This window comes from Drosophila kikkawai, chromosome 2L, assembly GCF_030179895.1.
Source record: "Drosophila kikkawai strain 14028-0561.14 chromosome 2L, DkikHiC1v2, whole genome shotgun sequence".
NCBI lineage: Eukaryota > Metazoa > Arthropoda > Insecta > Diptera > Drosophilidae > Drosophila > Drosophila kikkawai.
Genome location: NC_091728.1, coordinates 22,485,260 through 22,507,355, shown reverse-complemented (window position 1 = coordinate 22,507,355; position 22,096 = coordinate 22,485,260). Strand labels below are relative to the sequence as shown.

The following is a 22,096-nucleotide window of genomic DNA, read 5'->3' as shown; positions in this document are numbered from 1 at the left end:
GAATTCTCTAGAATAATAATTTACATGTGACAAGGACAAGTTTTAAAGAATAGGTTTAGAAGAGAGACCTTGTTCTTAGGTTTGACAAGAAACCTTAAAGAATGGATAAAGATGTTGGTTGATTTGTAAATATTTCAAACACAAAATAATCTTATTTCTGACTAGCGATGACAAATAATATTAATCGATAATATACCGATATTTGACAATTAAAATCTATCGTTTTGATATACAAATATGCAAATATGTTTAATATATCGGAAAAATGTAATAGAAGAAGAAACGATATAAAATAAATTAATATCGATAAAACCTATATTTAAATGCGATATTTTTCAATATATCAAATTTCGATAAATTAAACTTTTTCATTTTTGAGTATAATATTTTGCTTTTCGACTTTTTCTTTCGATATATCTATATTTAAACTTTGAACTGAAAGGTTTTTTTGTTATTAATTCAGTTTGAGCTTTAACATTCATCCTATACTTCCTAAGTAACCCATATAATGTGTTTTTATATATATTAAAATTTTCTTAATTTTTTCTATTATTATATACATATATTTTTCTGGTTCCTTCAAGTAATCTAACATTTTCTTTCTTCTTTTTCTTGCAGGTATGTGTCGTAATGCAGCCAAAAATAATGTACATGAATTATTACAATTGGTAAATATGAGCAAACAGATTTTATATCTGTGTACGTACTTATTGTGGTTATATTTGTGTGTGCGCCAGTTTTTCATGGGCCAAATGAATTTTTCAATAATTTTCTAGCTAACTCTTCTTGCCTCCCTAAGCTCCTCGAAGCCAAAATGCATTTGTTGATTTACCAAAAAACTGCCAAAATGCATTCGAGGAGGGAAATATGCTTTTATGTTGTTTATGACCAGGCTATATACTATATTATATATATATTTTTCGTTTTTGTTTGAATACTTTTGGCTCGCATTTTTATGATCGATGCCAAAAAGGGATTTTAAAGCTTTTTTCTTTTTTGTTGTTCTTTTGAATAATGTGTGGCATGTTTTGGTCTTAAATAGGATTACAAATAGCAACGATGTTTGTCTGCTGTATATCTTGAAGCTAAGTAATTGAAAAAGCTAATTTTGAGAGAAACAATAATATATTTTTAATAAAAATATGTAGAAAATAGTATGGAAAATATAGGAAATATCTACATTACCATATAAAAGTCTACATTACAAAAAACACCTGATTTTTCGTTTATTTTCCCTATTTTTCTATTTTCCAGTTGAGCATTTTAGCTTTTGTCTTAGGTCCAAAAACATTTGAACGTTGTGCTGATACTGTATCTGTATCTGTGGCATTTATGAGTTTATTTTGGCTAATACCGCCGTCTATAGATAAGATCTTTTGGTTGATTTTGGCCTGATCGAGAGGTTCCTTTACATATGAATTTATATAGAAGCCAAATGGTTCAATTATTCAAATACTCATTAACCCAAATTGTTGGAGGTACGTTTTTCCCCCCTTATATTTCCTGGGCTTTTCCACCCCAAGAACCGAAAATTTACTCTATGCCGTGCCATGTGCGCATCTAAAATGCTTTTATTGATTCACTGGGCTTTGTCTATATAAATCAGGGTTCCATATAACACACATGTGTGTGTGAGCATTATATGGATTTTCTTTTTGGGGGCATTGGTGTTTGTGATTATACGCCGTATATGCATTAATTTCCATACGATACAATGAATCCTATTCCAGTATTTTTTGCTTTTTTTCCTTTTGATTTTTCACAGTCGTTTTTGTTTTGATATTTTAGCGATTTCTCTTTGACGTCAATTGCTGAATGGATTTTGAGGCTGTATAATTCGTTTGTTATGGGTTTTCGTTTGGGTTTATTGATTGGCAAGAGAGAGAGAGAGGGGCCAAGGAATGCATTGTTGATGCGATAAAATGAGGTTTATACTGGAGAGGTATTTAATCCAAAACTAAGGGAAATGTTTTAATATTATAAGGTTTTATTTTGGTATATAATTAAGGTGTTAAATAATTTGTATTTTTCATTCTAAAAATTCTTCTTACAAAATTTTGATTATAAGTCTAAAGAATATGAAAGATTTTTTTAATGTAATTCTTATTTATATCTCTTTATAAAAAAGGCCATCACGTTATCCTAAAGATATTCCTTCATTTAATAGGTATCTTTACCTGCGACTTGACCTTCCTCATATAATTTTTTTTGACTCACTCTTAATCATAATTCGCACCCTGCCACCACATATGGCAGAAATCGAAAAAAAGTCTCATGTGCTCCCTCCAGTTTATCATCACTCTTGGTTACTATATATTTTAGGCCTTCTACATATTTTCTAGGCCTTTTAGCTGTTATCTCTCACTCTGCCTGCCATTGTTCCTGTCTAATTGCTGAGTTAACTTATCTTGACTTGGCCCGTAAATTGTCTGCCCACAGTGAACAATATACCAAATACGAAATACGAAATAAGTACAATGTGTGTGCTATGTGTGCCATTCTGATAAAAAAGAAAAAAATCTAGTCACGATAAGCGTTCTTTGATAGCAACCGAGTATTATGACTAAGTGATACGTTTCACTGCCTGATAAACAATATTATTTCTGTCTCTTTCTAGGGCACTTTTTGGGATTTTTGTTATTGTTGTGTATTTAATTCACCACAGGTGTTGAGTGGGCCGAATGTGAGCCGATTGTCGTTGAGAGCTTAAGTTTTATCTTATCTGGGCTGTGGGGACCACAACAAAAGCATTCCAAATTGAACCATTTTTCTCCCCTTTGCTATCTGAAACTACTTACTTACTCCCACTACTGGAAAACATGTGCACATTTTGATAGATTACGACGTTAACGCGTTCGTTTTTTTTTTGTCGTGACTTACATAAAAAAATACAGTGCATACAGTACATTGCAAAAGGGGTAAGAGAATTGTTTAAGAAAATTATAATAAAAAATATAAATGGTTTATAAAGGCAAGTTAGTGATGAAAAGTGATCTATAATCTTACAAAAAGTCAGAGCGATCTCCTCTTCCTTTTCACTTTAAAATTCCCAAGTGCAAATTCAGCGACAAATTCCTTTAGCTTCTTCGCTTTTAACTACAACTTTTCACAAGATTCTGCGTGTTTCCGACCGAAAAATATCAACCAGCTATATAAAATAAATAAAAACTATAATTATACAAACGAAAGATTTTAGAAAAAATTGTAACAGATTTCCTTAGTTCTAGAGAAAATATCCAACCTATTTTTAATTCTAACTAAAATCTCCTCACTGTACTAACCCACCCACATTGCCTTAAATGACTGAAACGTACTTTATATTAGAGCTCGTAAAAGCCTACGTGTATATTTTTGGTCCGCATATACATACATTATAGTTGATGAATAAATGCGTTTCCCCTGCGGCGATTAGATAAGGCAAAAGGCTGATAAGAAAAATTGGACATGTGAGTAACGTTGCCTCATACGAAAGTCCAGAAAAAATAACGGGGGGAAATAGGGGAAAGCACTGCGGAATGTTTGCAAAGGCAAATATTTAAATGCTGCGCAATGGAAAAAAAGAAACAAGAAAATTAAGAATCTTTTACAAAATAAATACAAAAAACCCCTTCCAAGTTAGTCAGAGTGAAGTAATAATATTATATCACGACCACTCGTTAAGTTTGTCTCGCAAATTTTGTAGTTTATTGGCTGTTGTGTTCAGCTATTGATAAGCTCTGGAGGAAACTTTGTCAAGGTTGTTCGGTGACCTTCAAGCGTGGACTGATTAGTAAAAAAAAATTAACCGAGTTTAGGAATGCCATATACTGTTAAATTAGAATTTATTTAAAAGTATAAATAAAACAAAAGGCTTGGAAATTAACAGGTGTTTCAAGTGAATTGGAACTAAGCTACTCTTTATTTGTAATTAATTTTTGTAAGTCTTTCATTTTGGTTTTAAAATAAAGTATCTTCTAGTCGAGGAATCTTCTAGTCGAAGTATCTTCTAGTCGAGGTATCTTCTAGTCGAAGTATCTTCTTGTCGAAGTATCTTCTAGTTCCAAGTGAAAGCAAACTTAACCCCTGAGATATTCTTCTAGTGATTGTCTCAATTAATCTTTTAAGCTTTGGGGGATTTTTACATTTAGTTTTTTTTTTCTGTTTCTTTTGCTTCTTTGTTTGTCCATTCTATTTCGGGTTCTGTCTTAGTTTATTTGTTTATTTTTATTTATCTCTCTTTTTTTTGGGGGGTTCTGAGTCGTGCCTAGCACCGGATTTTGTATTGTTAATTTGCTGCCCAGCGAAATTATAAATGTAAATAAATAATTTCACAAATTTGAATATAATTTGCCATTAAATATGGCAAATAAATTTAGTTTAGAGCTTTAATTAGTTAAAGGGAAATATAATACAATACAAGAGCTAAAAGAACATTTTTTTTCTTAGCAGAATTTTTCCTTTTTGGCGCTTTTCCTTTTCTGGACTTTGGCTGCTTGCTGCTCATAAAAGGCTCAATCAGCATGGCAAACAGCCCATATATACAAATCATAATGGCCATATATAAATATATATATATAAACTATATAAGCCTCTGTCTCTCTGTTGGCGATGAACAAACACATGACAAAGCAAATGCTGAACGCTTTTGAGCCGAGTTCTTTGGTTATGCTAACCATACAAAGCCGTGCATATATATATTCCCATTTATATATATATTTCTACAGATTTATATATATATTTGTATATATATATTTGGAGGAGCCACAAAAGACCAAGGCAAACACACAAGCGGAAAGAATGACAGAAGAACAGACAGAGGAAATCTCCATATAAACAGCAGACCCCCACAGTATATACCATATATTGTATGTATATATCTCCAGCCAGCTCTGTGCCTACAATAACAACAATAACAAATGTACCTGTTGTGCGTTGAGAAAAAGCAAAAGAAACACACAGACAGAAAAAAAAGAAATATAAAGAAACGACGGAGCAGCGAGCTAAAATGTTATTCAAGTTACCTTTGAGTCTCGAAACCGGTTGGCGGCTCACTCGTAGCAGCACGTAGGTGCTGCCAACTCACTGTGCGATGAACAAGAAAAATAAAAGAGAAAAAATAATAATACTGCAGAAAAAAAAATATAATAAAAAAAAATTAAAACAAAATGCGTTCATATGTCTGGCCGAAAGGCGATGGGTTCAGGTTAATTAAAAAAAAGCATATTAGGCGTGCAAAAAAGTTAGAATTAAATATTTTAAGCTTATGAAATGTTTGGAGGGTTATGATAAAAGGTTTTACTTAGTTTTCAGGGTTTGTTTTAATACAAAATGAGCTAGAAATGAGTCAGATTTTTATATAAACACAAAATAATTAGTTTACAAAACAAAAACAAAAATATATTAGGCACTTTTTTTTTATTATATATTTATCTAAGAATTATTGTGGGGCATCTTTGTCATTTAAAAACAAAATTTTAAGCTATTAAAAACTGCACCTTTAGAGACAATTGTGTATAAAATAACAATTATATTTGAATTATAAAATGTCTATACATATTTAATAGAGCGTTATTTGGTCTTTTTAATTACAGGAAATTGTTCTAAAATTATTATAAATTATTTCATATATTACAACTTGCTAAAATTGTGTGATTATCGCAATTAATTTTACGTTTTTGTACTTGCACTTTTTAATAAATAAATAATTTTTAAATATATAAATATATTTCAATAGTGGCAGCTTCCCAAATTTATGTCATTATACCCTTGCAGGGTATTATAATTTCAGTCAGAAGTTTGCAACGCAGTGAAGGAGACGTTTCCGACCCTATAAAGTATATATATTATTGATCAGCATCACCAGCCGAGTCGATCTAGCCATGTCCGTCTGTCCGTCCGTCTGTCCGTCTGTCCGTCCGTCTGTCCGTCTGTCCGTTTCTACGCAAACTAGTCCCTCAGTTTTAAAGCTATCTGAATGAAACTTTACATATAGTCTTCTATATACTCTCACTGCTATATATGTCGGAACGGGCCGGATCGGACGACTATATCATATAGCTGTCATACAAATGTTCGATAAATTTTTAGAAAAAAAATTATAACTTGGATGTTTTTTAACATTTTTGCACAATTTTTAAGACATGGCCATTATATATTACTTTTGAATTTTGGTAAAAATTTTATGAAAATCGGACCACTATATCTTATAGCTGCCATAGGAACGATAGGGAAGGTAATAGAAAAAATTATAACTTCGTTCTTTTTCAACGTATTTTCATCTACTTTGAGACATGAGCTTCTGGTATTATTTCAAAATTTTGGTATAAATTTAATGAAAATCGGACGACTATATCTTATAGCTGCCATAGGAACGATAGGGAAAGTGATAGAAAAAATTATAACTTCGTTGTTTTTCAACGTATTTTCATCTACTTTGAGACATGAGCTTTTAGTATTATTTCAGAATTTTGGTAACAATATTATGAAAATCGGAGAACTATATAATATAGCTGCCATATAAGTGATCCGTAGATGTAGAGAAAATGTAAAGCTGGGAATGTATAACTGTAACTGTCAAACTGTAAACATATTAAGTATAGGTAAAATGTTATGAAACTCCGTTTAGTGTCTGTTTTCGGCATTATAATTTATAATATAAATATGAAAACCAATCTGCAAGGGTATACAAACTTCGGCGTGCCGAAGTTAGCTTCCTTTCTTGTTTAAAATAAATGATCTTAAAATGGTTAAAAAATAAAATTTTAAAAAGAAATTTAAATAGATAAAAAACCTAGCTTCTGTATCTAGTTAGATCAGATATTCCCCTTCTTAGATCTTCCCTCAAAAACTACATAGAAAACCCTTTAATCTCAACCTATTCTACATTTATGGCTATAGTTTTCATTGAACCTAAAACTTCTTTCTCCCATGATCCTCCTCATTAGTTGCACTTTGAAAAAACTAGATCTTTCAAGATGCACAAACCCCCCCCAAAAAAATTTACATTTAAACTCGATTTCTGGTTCTCCACTTAAACTATAAACACTTTAGTCTTTGGTCTCCGGAAAAAAAGAGGTATCAACTGAGTTATGTTTTTGTTTTCGCCTTGCCAGAGCGTAGCTCTTCTCGTCTGGCGATGTAAACCAGTTTAAAGCTTAAGTGGCGACATTTTATGTTGTTTGTGTTTCTCAGGCACACACACACGTACGCACTATATATGAGCCATAAGTCATTAAAGTGTGTTTTTCATGATCTTCTGGCTTAAGGAATTGTTTTCGGCATAGACTCTTTTAGTGGTTATTGTTGTTTACTGAAGGAGGTACGCTTATGTCTGTTCGTTCGTCTCAAAGAAAAAAATCGCGTAACCTTGAAATTGTTTATGATTTTTGGGCCACTCGAAAATAAAGAAGAAAAGAAGAGAAGAGGAGTCTAAATTTCCTTATCCCTGCAGACGACGACGACTTATCTTGATGGGTTTCTCTTGGTTTTATTTTTTTAATTTTTTGTTCCAAGGCTTTTCTACCTACCTTTCGAGTGGCCAGGCTGCTGCATAATTTATGCCTTTTTCCCCCCTCCTGTCTGATCCACTTAGTTGCTGATCATTGAGAGGATGTGCTGCTGGGGCCCGACCCTTTTATGGCAGATAGCCACTTGAAATGAGCCAAAAACACTTAAGAATTCCCTTCCTCTCATCAAAAATTAATTGTCTGGCTATGAGTTTTATTTTATCTTCAATAAAATTTCAAGTTTAAATGCCATATTACTTTCATTTGATTTAATTTTATGGGTTTGAGGAGGTTTTTAAAGAAATGTTGATTTTTTATTTAAGGTTGAATTTTTATTTTTTAAAGATTTTATTTATTTTTATATGAAAAAACTTGATAATTTCCTACATTTCACCAAAAATTAATTGAGTTACATTTTTTGTTTAATAAAATTTCAAGTTAAAATCGAAAATTTGATTTTTTATCAGATTGAGGAATTATTTAAATAAAATTGTCATATTTGAAGATTTTTTTGAGGCGAATATGTATATTTAAAAATGATTTTATTTATTTAAGTTGATGTTTTCTTCTAAATAAACTCTATAAAATATTTGTAATACCAAATCTTTGTCTCTGCAAAACCTTCTTGATAATTAAAATGGCTTAATTAATTTCTTCTCCTTCGAGATCTTCATTTTCAACTCATAAAAATTTACCCTTCACATATTTTTCCTTAATCAAACTTAATTGCTCAACAGAGGTTGAGAAAAGAGGGAAGGGACAAAAATAAGGATGTTTTTTGTGGGATTTCTTTGGGAGATGCGCTCCACTGCACTGAGAATGGTATTCATGATATTCCACTGGCATTTGCATAACCGGATCTCTCGTAGACACACGAGATCCAGATCCCGAGATCCAGAAACAGAAACAGAAACATAAACACAGACGGGGGCTGGATGGAGTGGGTTGCCATTAAGCATTGTCCCACTCTTTGGACAGAATTCGGATCGCGTGTTCTTGGTCTGTCATTTCTTGAGCTGGCCACCTGCTGCACTGATTGCATTTTCAAGGAGTTGGAACCGGTTACTACTCCAACGAGTAATACTGGCCACAACTGGTGACTTATTCAATTTATTTATTCTCTCTCTGTCTCTCTCCCTCTTTTGGAAGCAAAAGGTTGAGGAGTGTGTGTTGTTTTGTGTGTGCTTCCTTCATTCATTTCATTTCGCTTCTCACATAAATCTTTGCCGGGCCAAATCATTTGCCAATTCCTGTCTTGGCCAACTGTTTTACAGCAGGTTTTCTTCTGTTTTTCCCCCTCTGGCCTGATGATGGATGCTGAGGTGGCCGCTGATGAGGTCATTTTCGTTGGCAGGACCTTTTCGTTGCGTGGCTGGAATTGATGGTTCAATTTTAGGTTGAATGGAGTAAGTGTTTTTCTGTGGAATGCATTTATTTTTTTCAGAGGTTCAACTTGGACTTAATGTAGAATTCAGTTTCGTTAGGTTTAATGGTAGAGTATTTGCTTTAATTTTTATTTTGTAATGATATCTTGGAAAAAATATGTAATATTAAATATTTAATGGCACATTTCTAAAATATATAATAACACAAACATGTATCCACACGTGCTTGCCACCTAAGGCCATCGCTTCAATCCAGGAATGTTAGAACCAGTTGGGAATTATATGTTCACTTGTGAAATTTTTTTACCCCAAATTTTAGGACGAATCCGCCATGATTTTTATGAAAAATCGCCCTTAAATTAATAAAGAAACTAAACAAAGAAAAGACTACCTAATTTTAGAAAAATTAACTCTAAAATTTGGGTGGCTTGCCTTGATTTTATAGTGCCTTAAATCCATGAAAACATATATTATTAATTGTAGAAAAACTTTCTTAGTTTTAGGCCGTTTTTTTTAAGTTCAATTTTTCTTAAATATAAAAATGTATTTTTATGACCATTGTCAGGTTCATTGACTTTCGTTGATCACTGTGATCCCAGGGACTGACGGCCCGACGACAAACCCTATGCAATTTTGGATGAATTGAAATTACAGTTGCAGCAAATCGTCGCAGTAATTGCCACCTTGTATCTGCATTCAGATTCAGATCTGCATCTGTATCTGAGCGGTGGCTTTCTCCCAAGTGTATATGTAGTGGTATGTGGGATGCGGCTGCCACCACGCCCCCTTTTTTTTCCAGTATCACCTGGATAGACAAGCGTGCCACCAAAATGTGGCGGCAATGGCGGGTGCAACGCACTCCGATGTGTTGCAAATATTTTATTTGCACACTAATAACAATCACAGAGCAATAATCATCATTGTGGCATTAAAAACAAATTGTTATGACGGCGATGATGATGATGATAATGTTGCCTCTTAATGTACAGTGTTTTGAGCATTGAACTAATTGTTCGCTCAACCAAAATTTCAATAACAATCAAATGGGGAAAAAAGAAGTAAAAACGCAGAAGACTGGCTTTGATCGAAAGATAAAAACCGCGGCAAAAGCTTGGCCAGTTCTATTTGATTTTATAGAGACTGATATTAGAAACCTTAATTAATTTTTATTAATTTGTTACTAGAAAAGCTGTCGATGTTTTATGGTTATTACCACCATTAAAAGAAGCTATGAGCTTGTTAGGAATTATTTTTTTCTCTGATTAATGACGTTCACTTATAAACGTTTTAAATGTAATTGAGTTTAAAGCAGAGGGGTGAGTTTTTAATTAAGAAAAGGAAACTAGTTCTTAAATGGATTTTAAATTGAAGCAATTTCAAGGCAATGATTAAAGTTAAATTTATTTAAATTGAAGTTTTATATTATTCAAGATTTGTTTTGATTAGTTGTATGATTTTTCTAATGGAAAAACATGTTTTACTAATTATTAGAATAATTTCTTTAAACTATTTCATAATTTCTAAAATCTAACAATAAATATTTCTTCAATCAAGTTATCCTTATTTTTCCTCCTTCAACTTTATTAACTATCAATAAAAGAACCTTTTTGGAATAGTTTTTATATGCAAATTAAGAACAGCCCTTACTTTAAGCTGGGAAAACAATGTAAATTGCTTTCTCAAGTGTCTCCAAGTCCCCACGCATCCTCTATACCTTTTATTTCCACTCCCCCCCCCCCCCCAAGGCAATTTCCATAATTAAATGCATTTCTGAGCCCATCTAGCCGTAACCACCTCGTCTTATTTTTCCCTTCCTGATTTTCCTGCTTCTCTTTTCCAATTTTATCTATGAAACTAATCTGTGCAACATTTTTATGTTAATTTCAAAAGGGGAACCTAGGTCTCTTTGAAAAATTCCTGCAAGATTATTTTTTCTATATATAAATTTCTGAACAAAGAAGGCAATAATTGAGGAAGTCAACGAATGGAAGGGAAGTGGCTTGGAAAATTGGTTTATCAATCAATTATAAGTTTCAAAATAATACAAAAAATGAAAAATCATTTATTGTTTGTCAGCTGCTGCCTGCTGTTTGTTTGATGGTATTTAAGTTTATTCTTTTTGTTGATTTTTTTTGGGGGCGTTGTCTTTTATTATTATTTTTTTTTGTCGTAACGGAAAGCTTTGACAACAAAAGAGGAACAACAATAACTAGTAGGTAAACAACAAAGTCAACAGCAAATCAAATGTGGAATGCATAATTAAACATGATTGCATTTGGTGGGTCTCGTTTTGTTGTGGCGGCAACGGCAGCAGCTGAAAATTGCTGCAAACAAGAACAGCAGCAGCAGCAACTGCAACGAAAAATTGCAGCCACGAAAAGCTGTTGCCGGCTTCTTTTTAGTTTTTTATTTTGTTCAGTTTGTGGGGCCAACAAACCCAAACTAGAACGTGGGTGTTGGAATTGAACACTAAACCCAATTTCACCAATACACTGCACACACATACATACTTCTAGAAAAACACAAGAAAAACGAACATGTATGCACAGAAAAAAATTACTATAACAATTACTTGAACCATTTCCAAATTCAATTTAATTTCTTAAAATTCTTTTTATTGGTTTTATATAAATTATTTTAGGCCCATAATAAATAAAAGGAATTAAAAGTAATTGTAAAAATTTAATTATTAAAATCTAAATTAATTCCCATTAAAAAAGAAAGGCTTTATAAAAATATTAAAAATACAATTCTAACTAGAAAGAATTTATAAATAATAACAATTTAAAATATAGTCAAATGTATGAGTAATACGAGTAATATCTCTCTGTATGCCTTTTCTTCTCGTGCAGTTTAAGGTTGTAGGTTTTAGTTGTGGTTGTTAACTGCACGCGACTTGGCTCACACTTTACAACACACTTTTGTAAAAAACACACACGCGTGCAAATTGCATAAGCAAACACCAAAACCAAAAGATTAACCGATAAACTAAAGTAGTAGCTACCAAAAAAAAAAAAAAATACAAAACCTAGTTCAAAGCTTGTATATGCTTTTTCATAGAACCCTATGAAAACAGAATATTAAACAAAGGCATTAGAACTAAAGGAAATTTGTGATTAAAAAATATAAATAAAAAATATGTTGATGAAATATTAAATTGAAATAAAAAAGTAAATTAGGAATTTAATTTATTAATTAATAATTTAATGAATTAATTTAACACATTTTCACTGCAGAATCTAAGGTTTTAAGGTTTAATGTAGCTTAAAACAAATGTATTTTCAAAAATTGATACCTTTTCTGAAATTACTCTTGTAAAATATTAAAAAAAAAAAGTTGTTTCTTTTTTTCTTTCTTAAAAAAAGCTTACAACTGTGTAAACTTGCCGACAGTCTCCGCCAATTGTATGTTAACGTACACAAACGTGCTCCTGTTTTTTTTTTGTAATTTTTGTTTTTCTGTGGCGGCCTTCTGCGAGTTTCTCTCGTTGTGCCAAAATAAACCGTAATTTTGTCAACGGCAACTGCAATGGCAGCACCAAACGGTAAAGTTGTCGCAAAAAAAAAAACTAACAAAAAACCAGGCAGAAAAAAAAACGACAAACGCTTTAGCCAGGCCTTGCAGGTGGGCGTTAGTTGAGCATTTCGTGCCAGGGGCGTAACCATAAAAAAATAAAATTGAGGAAAAAAAAGAGTTCAACGAAACTAAAGAAAATATATGCGCATAGTTCAGAACTTAACTATTTTTTTTTTTGTGGAACTTTTCATGTGGCTCTGTGAATTGTGAATTGCATGCAAAGGCGGTTAAAAGGAGCAGCGTTGCGGAGTTGGTATAGAAATTGGTAGAAAAAATGCAAATTTAGTTTAGGATAATTTATGCAGAATTTAAAGAGATGTAAGTGGAAATAAAAATATGGTTAAAATAGGAATTAAGGAGACGTTAAAAAAAGTAAGAGAATTAACAATTTATATTTTATATATTTTGTAAAAAATTAAGCAAATAATTATGTATAGTATTTATAAAAAAAAAGTTCTTCTAAATCGTAATCTTTGCTGTATTTTTTATATTAATAATAAAAAAAAAATAAAACCACTTCTTCTTTTATATAAAAATCTATTTTATTCCTTATCTGTATACCAAAAATCATTTACAAAACTCACAAAAACCAAAAGATACTTTCTTTCATTTGAGAGCAAGTGAAATTTGTAGCTTAACAAAAGGTTAGGTGTCTCTAAAAATTACCACAAATAAATACAAATAAAAGCAAATAATAAAAAAAAAGATTGGCAAATAATTTTTGCAAAAAGCATTAAAAAGCTTGAGCTGCAAATTCGAAAGAGAGAGACCTTCGAGTTTAAAGTTTGAACTCTCTTGCATCTTTGGGGTTAATTTTTGTTTCTTCGCCGGATTGTTGTTGCTGCTGCCGCTCAACTTCTGTATTTTTTCGTGTCAATGACTTTTTTGCGGGGCTCAAAGTGGAAGTTTCTTTTTCTTTAGGTTGTTTTTGGTTTTTGATTTTTATTTTATTTTCTGACTTTTGCTGGGCGGGTGGCCGCCGTCCCCGCTCTCTTTTTCCGTCTGCGTGCACTTAAAAATTTGGTTGTTTTTACTTTTTGTTTTTAATATGTTTGTGGTTTATTATGTGGTATATTTCTTTTATGATTTCTCCCTGCTTGTTTGTTCTGCATTTTGGCAAGGCCTGCCTCTCCCCCTTACCCCCTTTTTCTCCTGAGCTTCATTTGCATTTTGTCGCCGTGGGTTCTCTGTGTCTGTTGTTTATTTGTTTCTCGACTTCTTTCTTTGTTTGTTTGCTGGCCTGACCGACCAGTTTGCTTGTAAACTGTTATTGTTATAAGGGGAAAGGAGGGGGTCCCCCAAAAGGATGCCGATTGTTGGTTTTGTCAGTTGCCAGTTGAAAAAAAATATATGCTTAACCTGATTTGTGGGTCAACTAGCGGTTCTGTCGCTTCCTCCACTTGACCAATTTTACTAGGTAGAGTTTTTGGTATAAAAAATAGAGGGGAAACTGGCAGAAAAATAAGTGTCACAGTTTAAGGAAAATCTGAAAAAACAGGGGAGCTATAAAACTAGAAACTTTCTGGGAATAAAATATTTTTGCAATATTTAGATTTCTGTTGAAAGCACCAATAAATATTTTCTACCAAATTAAGCTTTTATTTAAATGTTGCTCACACGTTTTTAGGAACATTTTGTCTTTATTTGAGCAACATGTTCACTTCTTCCTTTAGCACTGTTAAATTAAAGTTTTCATAAATTTAGACAAAATTCACAGCCAAATGCTTTGGTTCACATTTTACTATAGCTTTTCCTAATTGTTTATATTTCATTTTCCATTATTATTGTTTTCTGTTCCTACATAGACATTTCCCATCTTTTTGCATACCTTGTATTATGGCTTTCGAATCGCTTAAAATTTTGATTTTCATTTCATAAACAGACAACAACAGCTGACCGCAAAGCTGTTCCCCATTTTTTGTTCACACATTTTTCAGCATTTTTTTTTCCTTTCTCTTGTTTACCACGGTCATAAATTTTCCAATTTGACTTAAATTGGCTATTTTAATGCCGCCTTTTGTTTATCCCCCCCTCAGTGCGTTCTTATGCCATATGCAATCTTTCACAGGCCTCCTTCTACTCAGACGATTGCGTGAAAATGTTGTTTCTTTTTTAAACAATTATTATATATTTTCTTTTTTTTCTTTTTGTATATTTTTAGCATTCCTCTGCCCTTGGAATATTTGACACGATTTCTGTTTTCATTCTGTTTATTTTTTTTTTATACAACAAAAAAATGTTGGAAAGGAATTCTGTAGGTTCCCAGGTTCCACACATGGAAAAGTTTTTATGTTTTATAAGACTCTCTTCTCCCTTCTCTTTCTGGCCACCTCTAGCTGTTTCTTTTGTGTGCGGCGACGGCGGCGGCTGCTCTCCAATGTCAGCCAGAGATCAATAAACTTTTGGCAAATAACAAGAAATGGAAGCGCGAAGAAAAAAATACGAGAAAAGAAAACAAATTAAAGCGCATGAAGAAAAGATTACAGCGAGCGGAGAAAAAGCAGCAAAAGTTGCGACAGATAAATAAGGCAGAGATGGGGGGAAATCGGGGGGAAAAAAATCCCAACGTCTGGCAAACATATCGCCCCGGCTTTACTTTATTTATATAATAACAGACCATCATGCAGAGTATATATACAATAATATACAATACATCATCTTTCTTCTTTCCTCCTTCCTATATTATATTTCTCTCTCTTGTTATTTTTGGCTTTTGCAAAAAAAAAATAAGAAAAATCCGCGTCATCATCATTAAAGTTTCTTCTGTCTGCAAGCAAAACACAAATAAATCTGCCCCAAAATATGTACCCAAGGAACTTTCAATCTTTAGTCCAGAGAAAGATGAAAGCCAAAGGAGAAAAATAATGAGGAAAATCCTGCTCTAAACCAAAAATAGAAAATGCCAAATGACAAACTCATCCATCTATTAAGCGAATCACGTGATATGGTCTATATGTGCTTTTATTTATTTCTTGATGCACTATTATTAACAGGAAGCTGCTGTTTTGATTATTTTGTACATTATCTATAGAAAAATAGAGATGTCAAAGGCATCATTAATCAAGCCTGTTCAATTGCAGATACATTTGCTAAAAATTTTTTACAAAAATAATCATTAATCAAACTTTAAAGATGTCGTTTGAAGCTGAGTTTTACAAGGTAGAGTTAAGGAGGAAATATAGAAGATTCTTTTTTATAATTTGATTACTGCAAGTTAAGGAATATAATATATTTTAAAGGGAAATTATATAATTCTATCTAGCCTAGACAATCTATCTATATGATAATCGTGTATATATGGCGCTCAATATCATTCAGAAAATGTTTTTAATTTTAATATAAATAATTTTTAAATAGCCAAACAATAAAATGATTATTTATTTCCTTTTCCGATTCTATTGGACCGATATTTATTTATCGATTTGATGGAATATCGATTTGTATCGATACTTCTTTTCTGCTATCCCTAAAACGAATGAATGGAATATTCTCCATTTATTTTGTTAATCCTTTGAAAAAAAGTAAATATTCTATTTTCCTAAATTAATTTAAATAACTTAAAACACCATAAAATATGGAAAATGAAAAACCTCCCTCTAAATCAGCGATGGGCACGCAGTGGCTCAATTTGCTCACGCTGCTCAAACCGTTATCTTTTTTCGGAGGCGCCAGCATGTCGCACAATTGCAGACGCACAAGTGCAGTGCTCGCGACCAGCGAACCGTGAAGATTTACAAAAACAACCACACTGACCTTTGGCGCAGGTAGCGAGCCCATCGCCGCGATCCCGAGTTTGCAACAACAAAACACAAGCGACCCGAACTCGCACATCGTCCCAAAAACAAGAACAATTTTAAAGGGAACTGTGCGGCTAGCGTTGACTTCTGCACTAAAGAAAAAAGTTTGGATTTCTTTTGCAGTCGTTTTTCTTAGGCGGACATAAATGCACGTAAAAATGGCTGAAGATATTGATCTACTCAAAAAGTTTTTGTCAGTGTATTTTCTCGGCTCGCACATTCTGTGTGTCGCGTGGGTGCGACGGTTCGCAACGCTGGGGGTTGTTGTTGTTTTTTTTTTTTTTCAGCGAGCTGCTGCTCAAACCGTTAGATCTCGTGCCCATCGCTGCTCTAAATTATTAAAACCCCTAAATGGCCGTGACAAAAGTTCCCACAAAAATCTTAACCCAAAACCTTAATTTACCTCGTAAATTACAAAACGTTTTGCTCAATGATTTTTTTTAAGTAGTATATCTGTTTCCGACCTTTTGATGGCGGTTTTCCTTCGACAATTGGTATTTTCACTAATTTGTTTTCTTTTCTTCCCTGTGTGTTTTCCTCTGGCTTTCCCTCTCTTCTTCTCTCTCTTGCTTTTTGTTTTCCTAAAAATAATGACAAGCAAATACATATAATTTATTTTTATCTGTCTGTTTTTGCCATTTTCTTGGCAGCGTATTTAACGCTTTTGAACTTTTGCACTTTGTGTGTAAATAGAGACAAAAGGTGTTCCCGTTTCCGTTAAAGAAAACATATATAGCATATACATATATACCTCCAATAATGGTTTCTTTCATATGCAAATGTTATTTGCGGATTATGGAGAATGTCAAATGTTTGCCATTAATTTTTTCGTATTTAATTCTAATTTGTGTTTCTTTTTTTTATGTATTTCCAGGTGCGTATCCTTGAAGCGACACTGCCTGCCTCAAGTCCTGGATTATTGAGGCAGCCATTGAGTGACGATGATAGTGATGTAAGTCCCCTTTTTTGTCGTGTCAACTATATATCTTAAATATAGTATATCTGTTTGGTCGGTCAGTTGGTCAGCAGGGCCCTCTAGAGACTAGCTAATCAAGTTGACCTTTCCGACCAGCCGTATTTATAGTGTCTCTTCTTAATTTTTATACAATGTGTGGTGTTAGGTATTAGTCAAGCTATGTCTATATGAAATACAATATAAATAATGCCTACGAATTTCTGTGGAAACAAACAAATAAACACACGTGGTAGTGGGCTAGACAACAATGTTATGCAATTATTGCCTGGCACTCGAGATAAATTAAACTCAAATATTGAAATAGTCAATGAGAATATTAATTTGTGTGGGGTTTTCTGGGGGTTCTATATAGTATTTTTTGAGCACAAAAGTTGTCATTGATTGCCGGAAATTGTTTACTAATTATTGTCACGGATTTGAGTCATATTTTTGGAGGCTTTGAGGAGAAGTTAGTTATAGTTTGGGGTAGATAATAATAATTTAACAAATTAAATGAGGAAATATATGAAAAAAAAATAGAACGAAAATTAATAGCTTACTAAAAATCCATTTATTAATATTTATTTACATCATAAAGAAAATTTTTTAAATTCTACCAAAAAGCTTCACACTTTAACTAATTTGTATTATTATTATTTGGATACTTTACCTAAATACTAATAGAAAACACCATAATGAAGATTAATTTCAAACAATTTCCATGCTTAAATCTATCAATAAACCTTGTGTCACTTCATAATAAATTATTTTAAAACTTAAATATGCAGTTTTGGCTGGGAATTTAAATATTTTTACAGCCCTGAACATTGTCTCACGTGTTAAACATATTAATTTAAATGCAAATTTAGCTATAAATAAATGGTATTAAATTAAGCCATAACCAAACGAATTTAAAAACAATTTCTGTCTCCTTTGTGAGTCGTTTTAAAAAAATATGGGATAACCCATAGAAGCAATACCCTTGATAGAGGGTACTTGTGGTCAACTTGATGCAATGTAACAACGAGGTGTGCCCCGTCTCGTCTCTTGCTGGAGAGCTTTGGGCCAATTGCCTCCAATTGAGCTCAATTCCGGGGGCTTTGCTTTGTTCGGGGGCTTCTCTTCTTCACTTCTCGCTTGTTGATTGCACTTGACGCGATCAGCTGATGACAGACCTACTCGGAGATGTGTCCATAAAAAGTATATCTGCCGAATAGTGAATAGTAGCTGTGTGGACAGATACAATTTTGAATAACGCACGAAGATGGCTGACCCACTTAGGGTTTTTAATAGATTTCCAAAAAACCGGTTCTAACAAGGAAATTAAACACGAAAAATAATAATAATGTTGACCAAACCCCAAAAAAAGAGCAGCCAAAGTGTCAATAAATCTGAGCAAACAATATCGGACTTTGTAGATACATATGTGTGGTCGCAGTTTAAATAAATTTAAAAAAAAAAAGGTTAAAAACAAATATTAATAGAGCTGTTTCAAGGTTTCTTTTTTTTTTCTTTCGGAGTCTTCAGGTTGTTGTCATGGCTCGAGGCTACAAAAAAAAACCCAACAAAACAAAACAGGAAAATAACAAAAATAAAATAATAAAGTATGACAAAAAAAAAAACCGTTTTCAGTTGGGTCAATAGACTTTTTTTGGAGTTTCAACTTGAACCCAAAGCTTTTGATTATGAAAATTTATGCCTAACAGTAAACTCAAGAGGTTCGAACTCTGCTCTCTCTCTCTCCCCCATTTATTCATAAATTAATTAAAACAAAGAAAAATAAGCAATCAAAGGTATTACCTAATTAATAAATCAATCCCCAAGTTCTCCCTTTAATATTGCATAAAGACAAAGGCAAAAATGGTTTTACATGCCGTCACAAATTCTCAACAAGATAATCAAACAGAACGTGCAAAAAAAATATTAACTAAAGCTATGGAGATGTGTATTTGCACAGCCAACAACAACAATGCTAACAACAATAAAGCAAACAAAGACTGCTTAAACAAACGACTATACGTGGCAAAAAAAATGAATAAAACTGAAAACAAAACGTAACATAAGCGGCTTTAGAATTTTGCAAATTTTAATTGCATTTTTTTGTGATGTAAGTTGTGTCAGCTAACAATAACTGGTTAGAACTAACTAACCTGAGAATGCAGTAATTATTAAATAATAGTTTATGTAAAACCTCAAAGAAAATTGCTCAAGTTGTGAGGTAATTAAGGTTTAGAAAACGGAAGGAAATAGGGTTTTTAATTAAGTGATGATATCATTAAGGTTGGGTTTTAGGGAAATTAAGTAATTAATAGTTATGAAAATATATAAGGTAAAGTTGTGACAGTTTAAATAAATTATCTGTTGTTTTTTTGCCATCAAAAATATGAAATAAATTAAGTAATTAAAAGTTATAGGAAAATATAAAGAATCTGTTGTTTTTAGGCCACAACAATTTCAAAATAAATTGAGTACTTGGTTAAAAATATAAAGTAAAGTTTAAATAAATGATCTTTTTTTTTTTGTTTTTTGCCACAAAAATGTACGAAGAATTTCCATAATTAATAAATATTAGTAGGTCTCTAGTTTCTCCTACTTTTATTTCTCTTCCCCCGAAAAATAAAATTTTCTCTTCAACAAATAAATTCCCCAATCAAATCTCTAGTTAAACTTGATTCTCAAGAGTTTTTTCTTTTGATTGCTACAAGGATTTAGCTTGCAACTCTAACTAAGCGTAAACTGCCTTTTCAGCTTTGCCAAAAAAGTTTGAATATTCTTTCTTTAGCTTCTTCAAGGGGGTGGACATTAATCATACGCCTCATTGGTCAGCAACGGGATGTAAGCGCACCTGAGCAATTGCCGGCACCTTGTTATCCCCCATCCCCGGAGGCAAATGTCCGGGGCCAATCATGAAAGACACAGGTATTGGGGCTCTAATAATGGCACCTCGTCTTCGATTCGAAAACCTCAACAGCCTGCATCCCCTTTTAGAGGATGGAAAGAGGAGCTCCTATGATGGTTGTAAGCCAATTTGCTGGGTCTTGTTGGATTGCCAGGCGATTCTGGCCATAACCCCTCAACCTCTGGGCTTCCTAATCCCTTTTCTGTCAGGCTTTGAGTACAGTGAACACTCGATGGAAATATTTTAATAAGATTTGAGTTTATATTTTGTACTATAATTATTAAAAAATAGTTTCGACTATAAGCTATTATAGGTAGATGTTCCTTTATCCATTTTAAAATATTTTTCAAGGTTTTCTTTTATTTGAAGCTCTACTGTCCTCCATCCTTTGGCTTCATTGGCCGCAGCTCTTGCTGGTGTGCCAAGCATTTTGACAGCTAACGAAGCAAAGGCGGCCCCTAAGCTCCTTTGGGGCCAAGAGCCACGCCCAGCTTATTAGCATGGGGCGTTAGTTACGTGGCACTAACCCAGGGGCTGGAAGTCTTGGTGTCTCAGTGGAAAGGGTGAACTCACTCCCTCCCGAAGGGGGCTCTTACTCAATCGATGGGCCGAAATAACATCGCGCAGCGAACGCTTTGTGTGTTTGCATTATGAAATTTGTGCCTTGTGTTGCTTTTGTTATTATTATTGCAACGAGAGCCGCAACCATGCTTTGGAAACCCCCTTGAAAGCCTTCTGAAAACCCCCTTTGATTGATAATTACGCCAGTGAAACAGCAACCCTGCCGCCTCATCATCCTCGTGGTTCATCAAGTGTTGCATCCTCCATTGTTCGTTTAGAATTACGAGTAGAGTACAGCCAGTGCCTCGAATTTCGCGACATGATTAATATCTGTGCATTAATTAGACGCCGGGCAGAAGAGTCGTCGCCGTCGCCCCCATGACTCATCTCTGCGTCTGCCGCTCATTAGTCTTCTGTGTGGAAAATTCACTGTGAAAAGTTGAGGAACGCAAAAAGTTTTTCCCTCTGGCAGCTGCAGTTTTTCGGCTGGAATTAAGAAGATGATGGAAAATCTCCCGCGGAAGGGAAGTGGATTGGAGTGCCATATGTTTTTATTACACCAAGCGTAATTAAAGTGCAAGTCTCTTTATTTTGGGGGTGTCGGTAAGGGTGCTGGGGTGGATATCCTTTTAATTTGTAAAATAATTACTCAAGATTTTTGGAAAACGAGAAGCAAAGAGAAAGCTGGTAGCTCTCCTGCTATAACAGTATGGCCTTTAATTAGTTTACTTTTCCAAACAGTCTCAAGTATTTCGACTTTGATTAGTGACACAAACTTTTGTATTTCTATAAATGACTTTGTTTCTTAGGCATCAGTTTCTTGTTTTGTAGATGACTGCGATTTTTATTATGTTAAAGAAAGGGAAATATCGTAAAAACCAAGTAGAAAAATCAGTCTTTTTCTTTATCCTGAATATTCCATTGAAATTATATTTTAAATTTTATTATTAGTATGTTTTGTGCCCAGAAAATAATCAACTAAATAGTTTATATAACTATAATAATGCCTCTTAATGACTTATATGCTAGAGATGGCAGAAAAAATCGATACGATTAACATAAAAAAACTTCAAGCAATTTAATACCATTTTAGTTATTTTTTAATAATATGCATTATTTTTATATTATTCGGTAATATTCATATTTTAATAATATTGATAGTTTTCAATAACATTAATATTTATCGATAATATTGACATTTTTCGGTTATAATTAAAATTTCAATTAAATTTTTGATATTTTCCGATAATATAAATATTTTCTGATAATATGGGTATTTTTCTATACTATAGATATTTATAGTTAGTGTAGGTATTTCTGATTTATAAATAAAATTAATGTTTTTCGATAATACTGATAAAAAAAATGTTTATAGCTTCCGATTATATTGGTAATTATAATTTATTGACTTCTATTTGTAAAACTTGATACTTTTCGAT

At 32.9% G+C, this 22,096-nt stretch overlaps 1 protein-coding gene across 5 annotated transcripts in view; it reads left to right on the top strand.

Moving 5' to 3' along the window:
- spen (split ends) overlaps positions 1-22,096 on the top strand; it is a 77,970-nt gene that overhangs the window by 20,352 nt on the left and 35,522 nt on the right. The window contains exon 2 of one of the 5 annotated variants that reach the window (XM_041776013.2): positions 17,117-17,194. The exons of the other annotated variants lie outside the window; for them this stretch is intronic. Coding sequence (XP_041631947.1) covers positions 17,184-17,194 — 11 coding nt within the window. The 5' untranslated portion in view covers positions 17,117-17,183. The remainder of the gene's footprint in view (positions 1-17,116; positions 17,195-22,096) is intronic. 5 annotated transcript variants of the gene reach the window in all.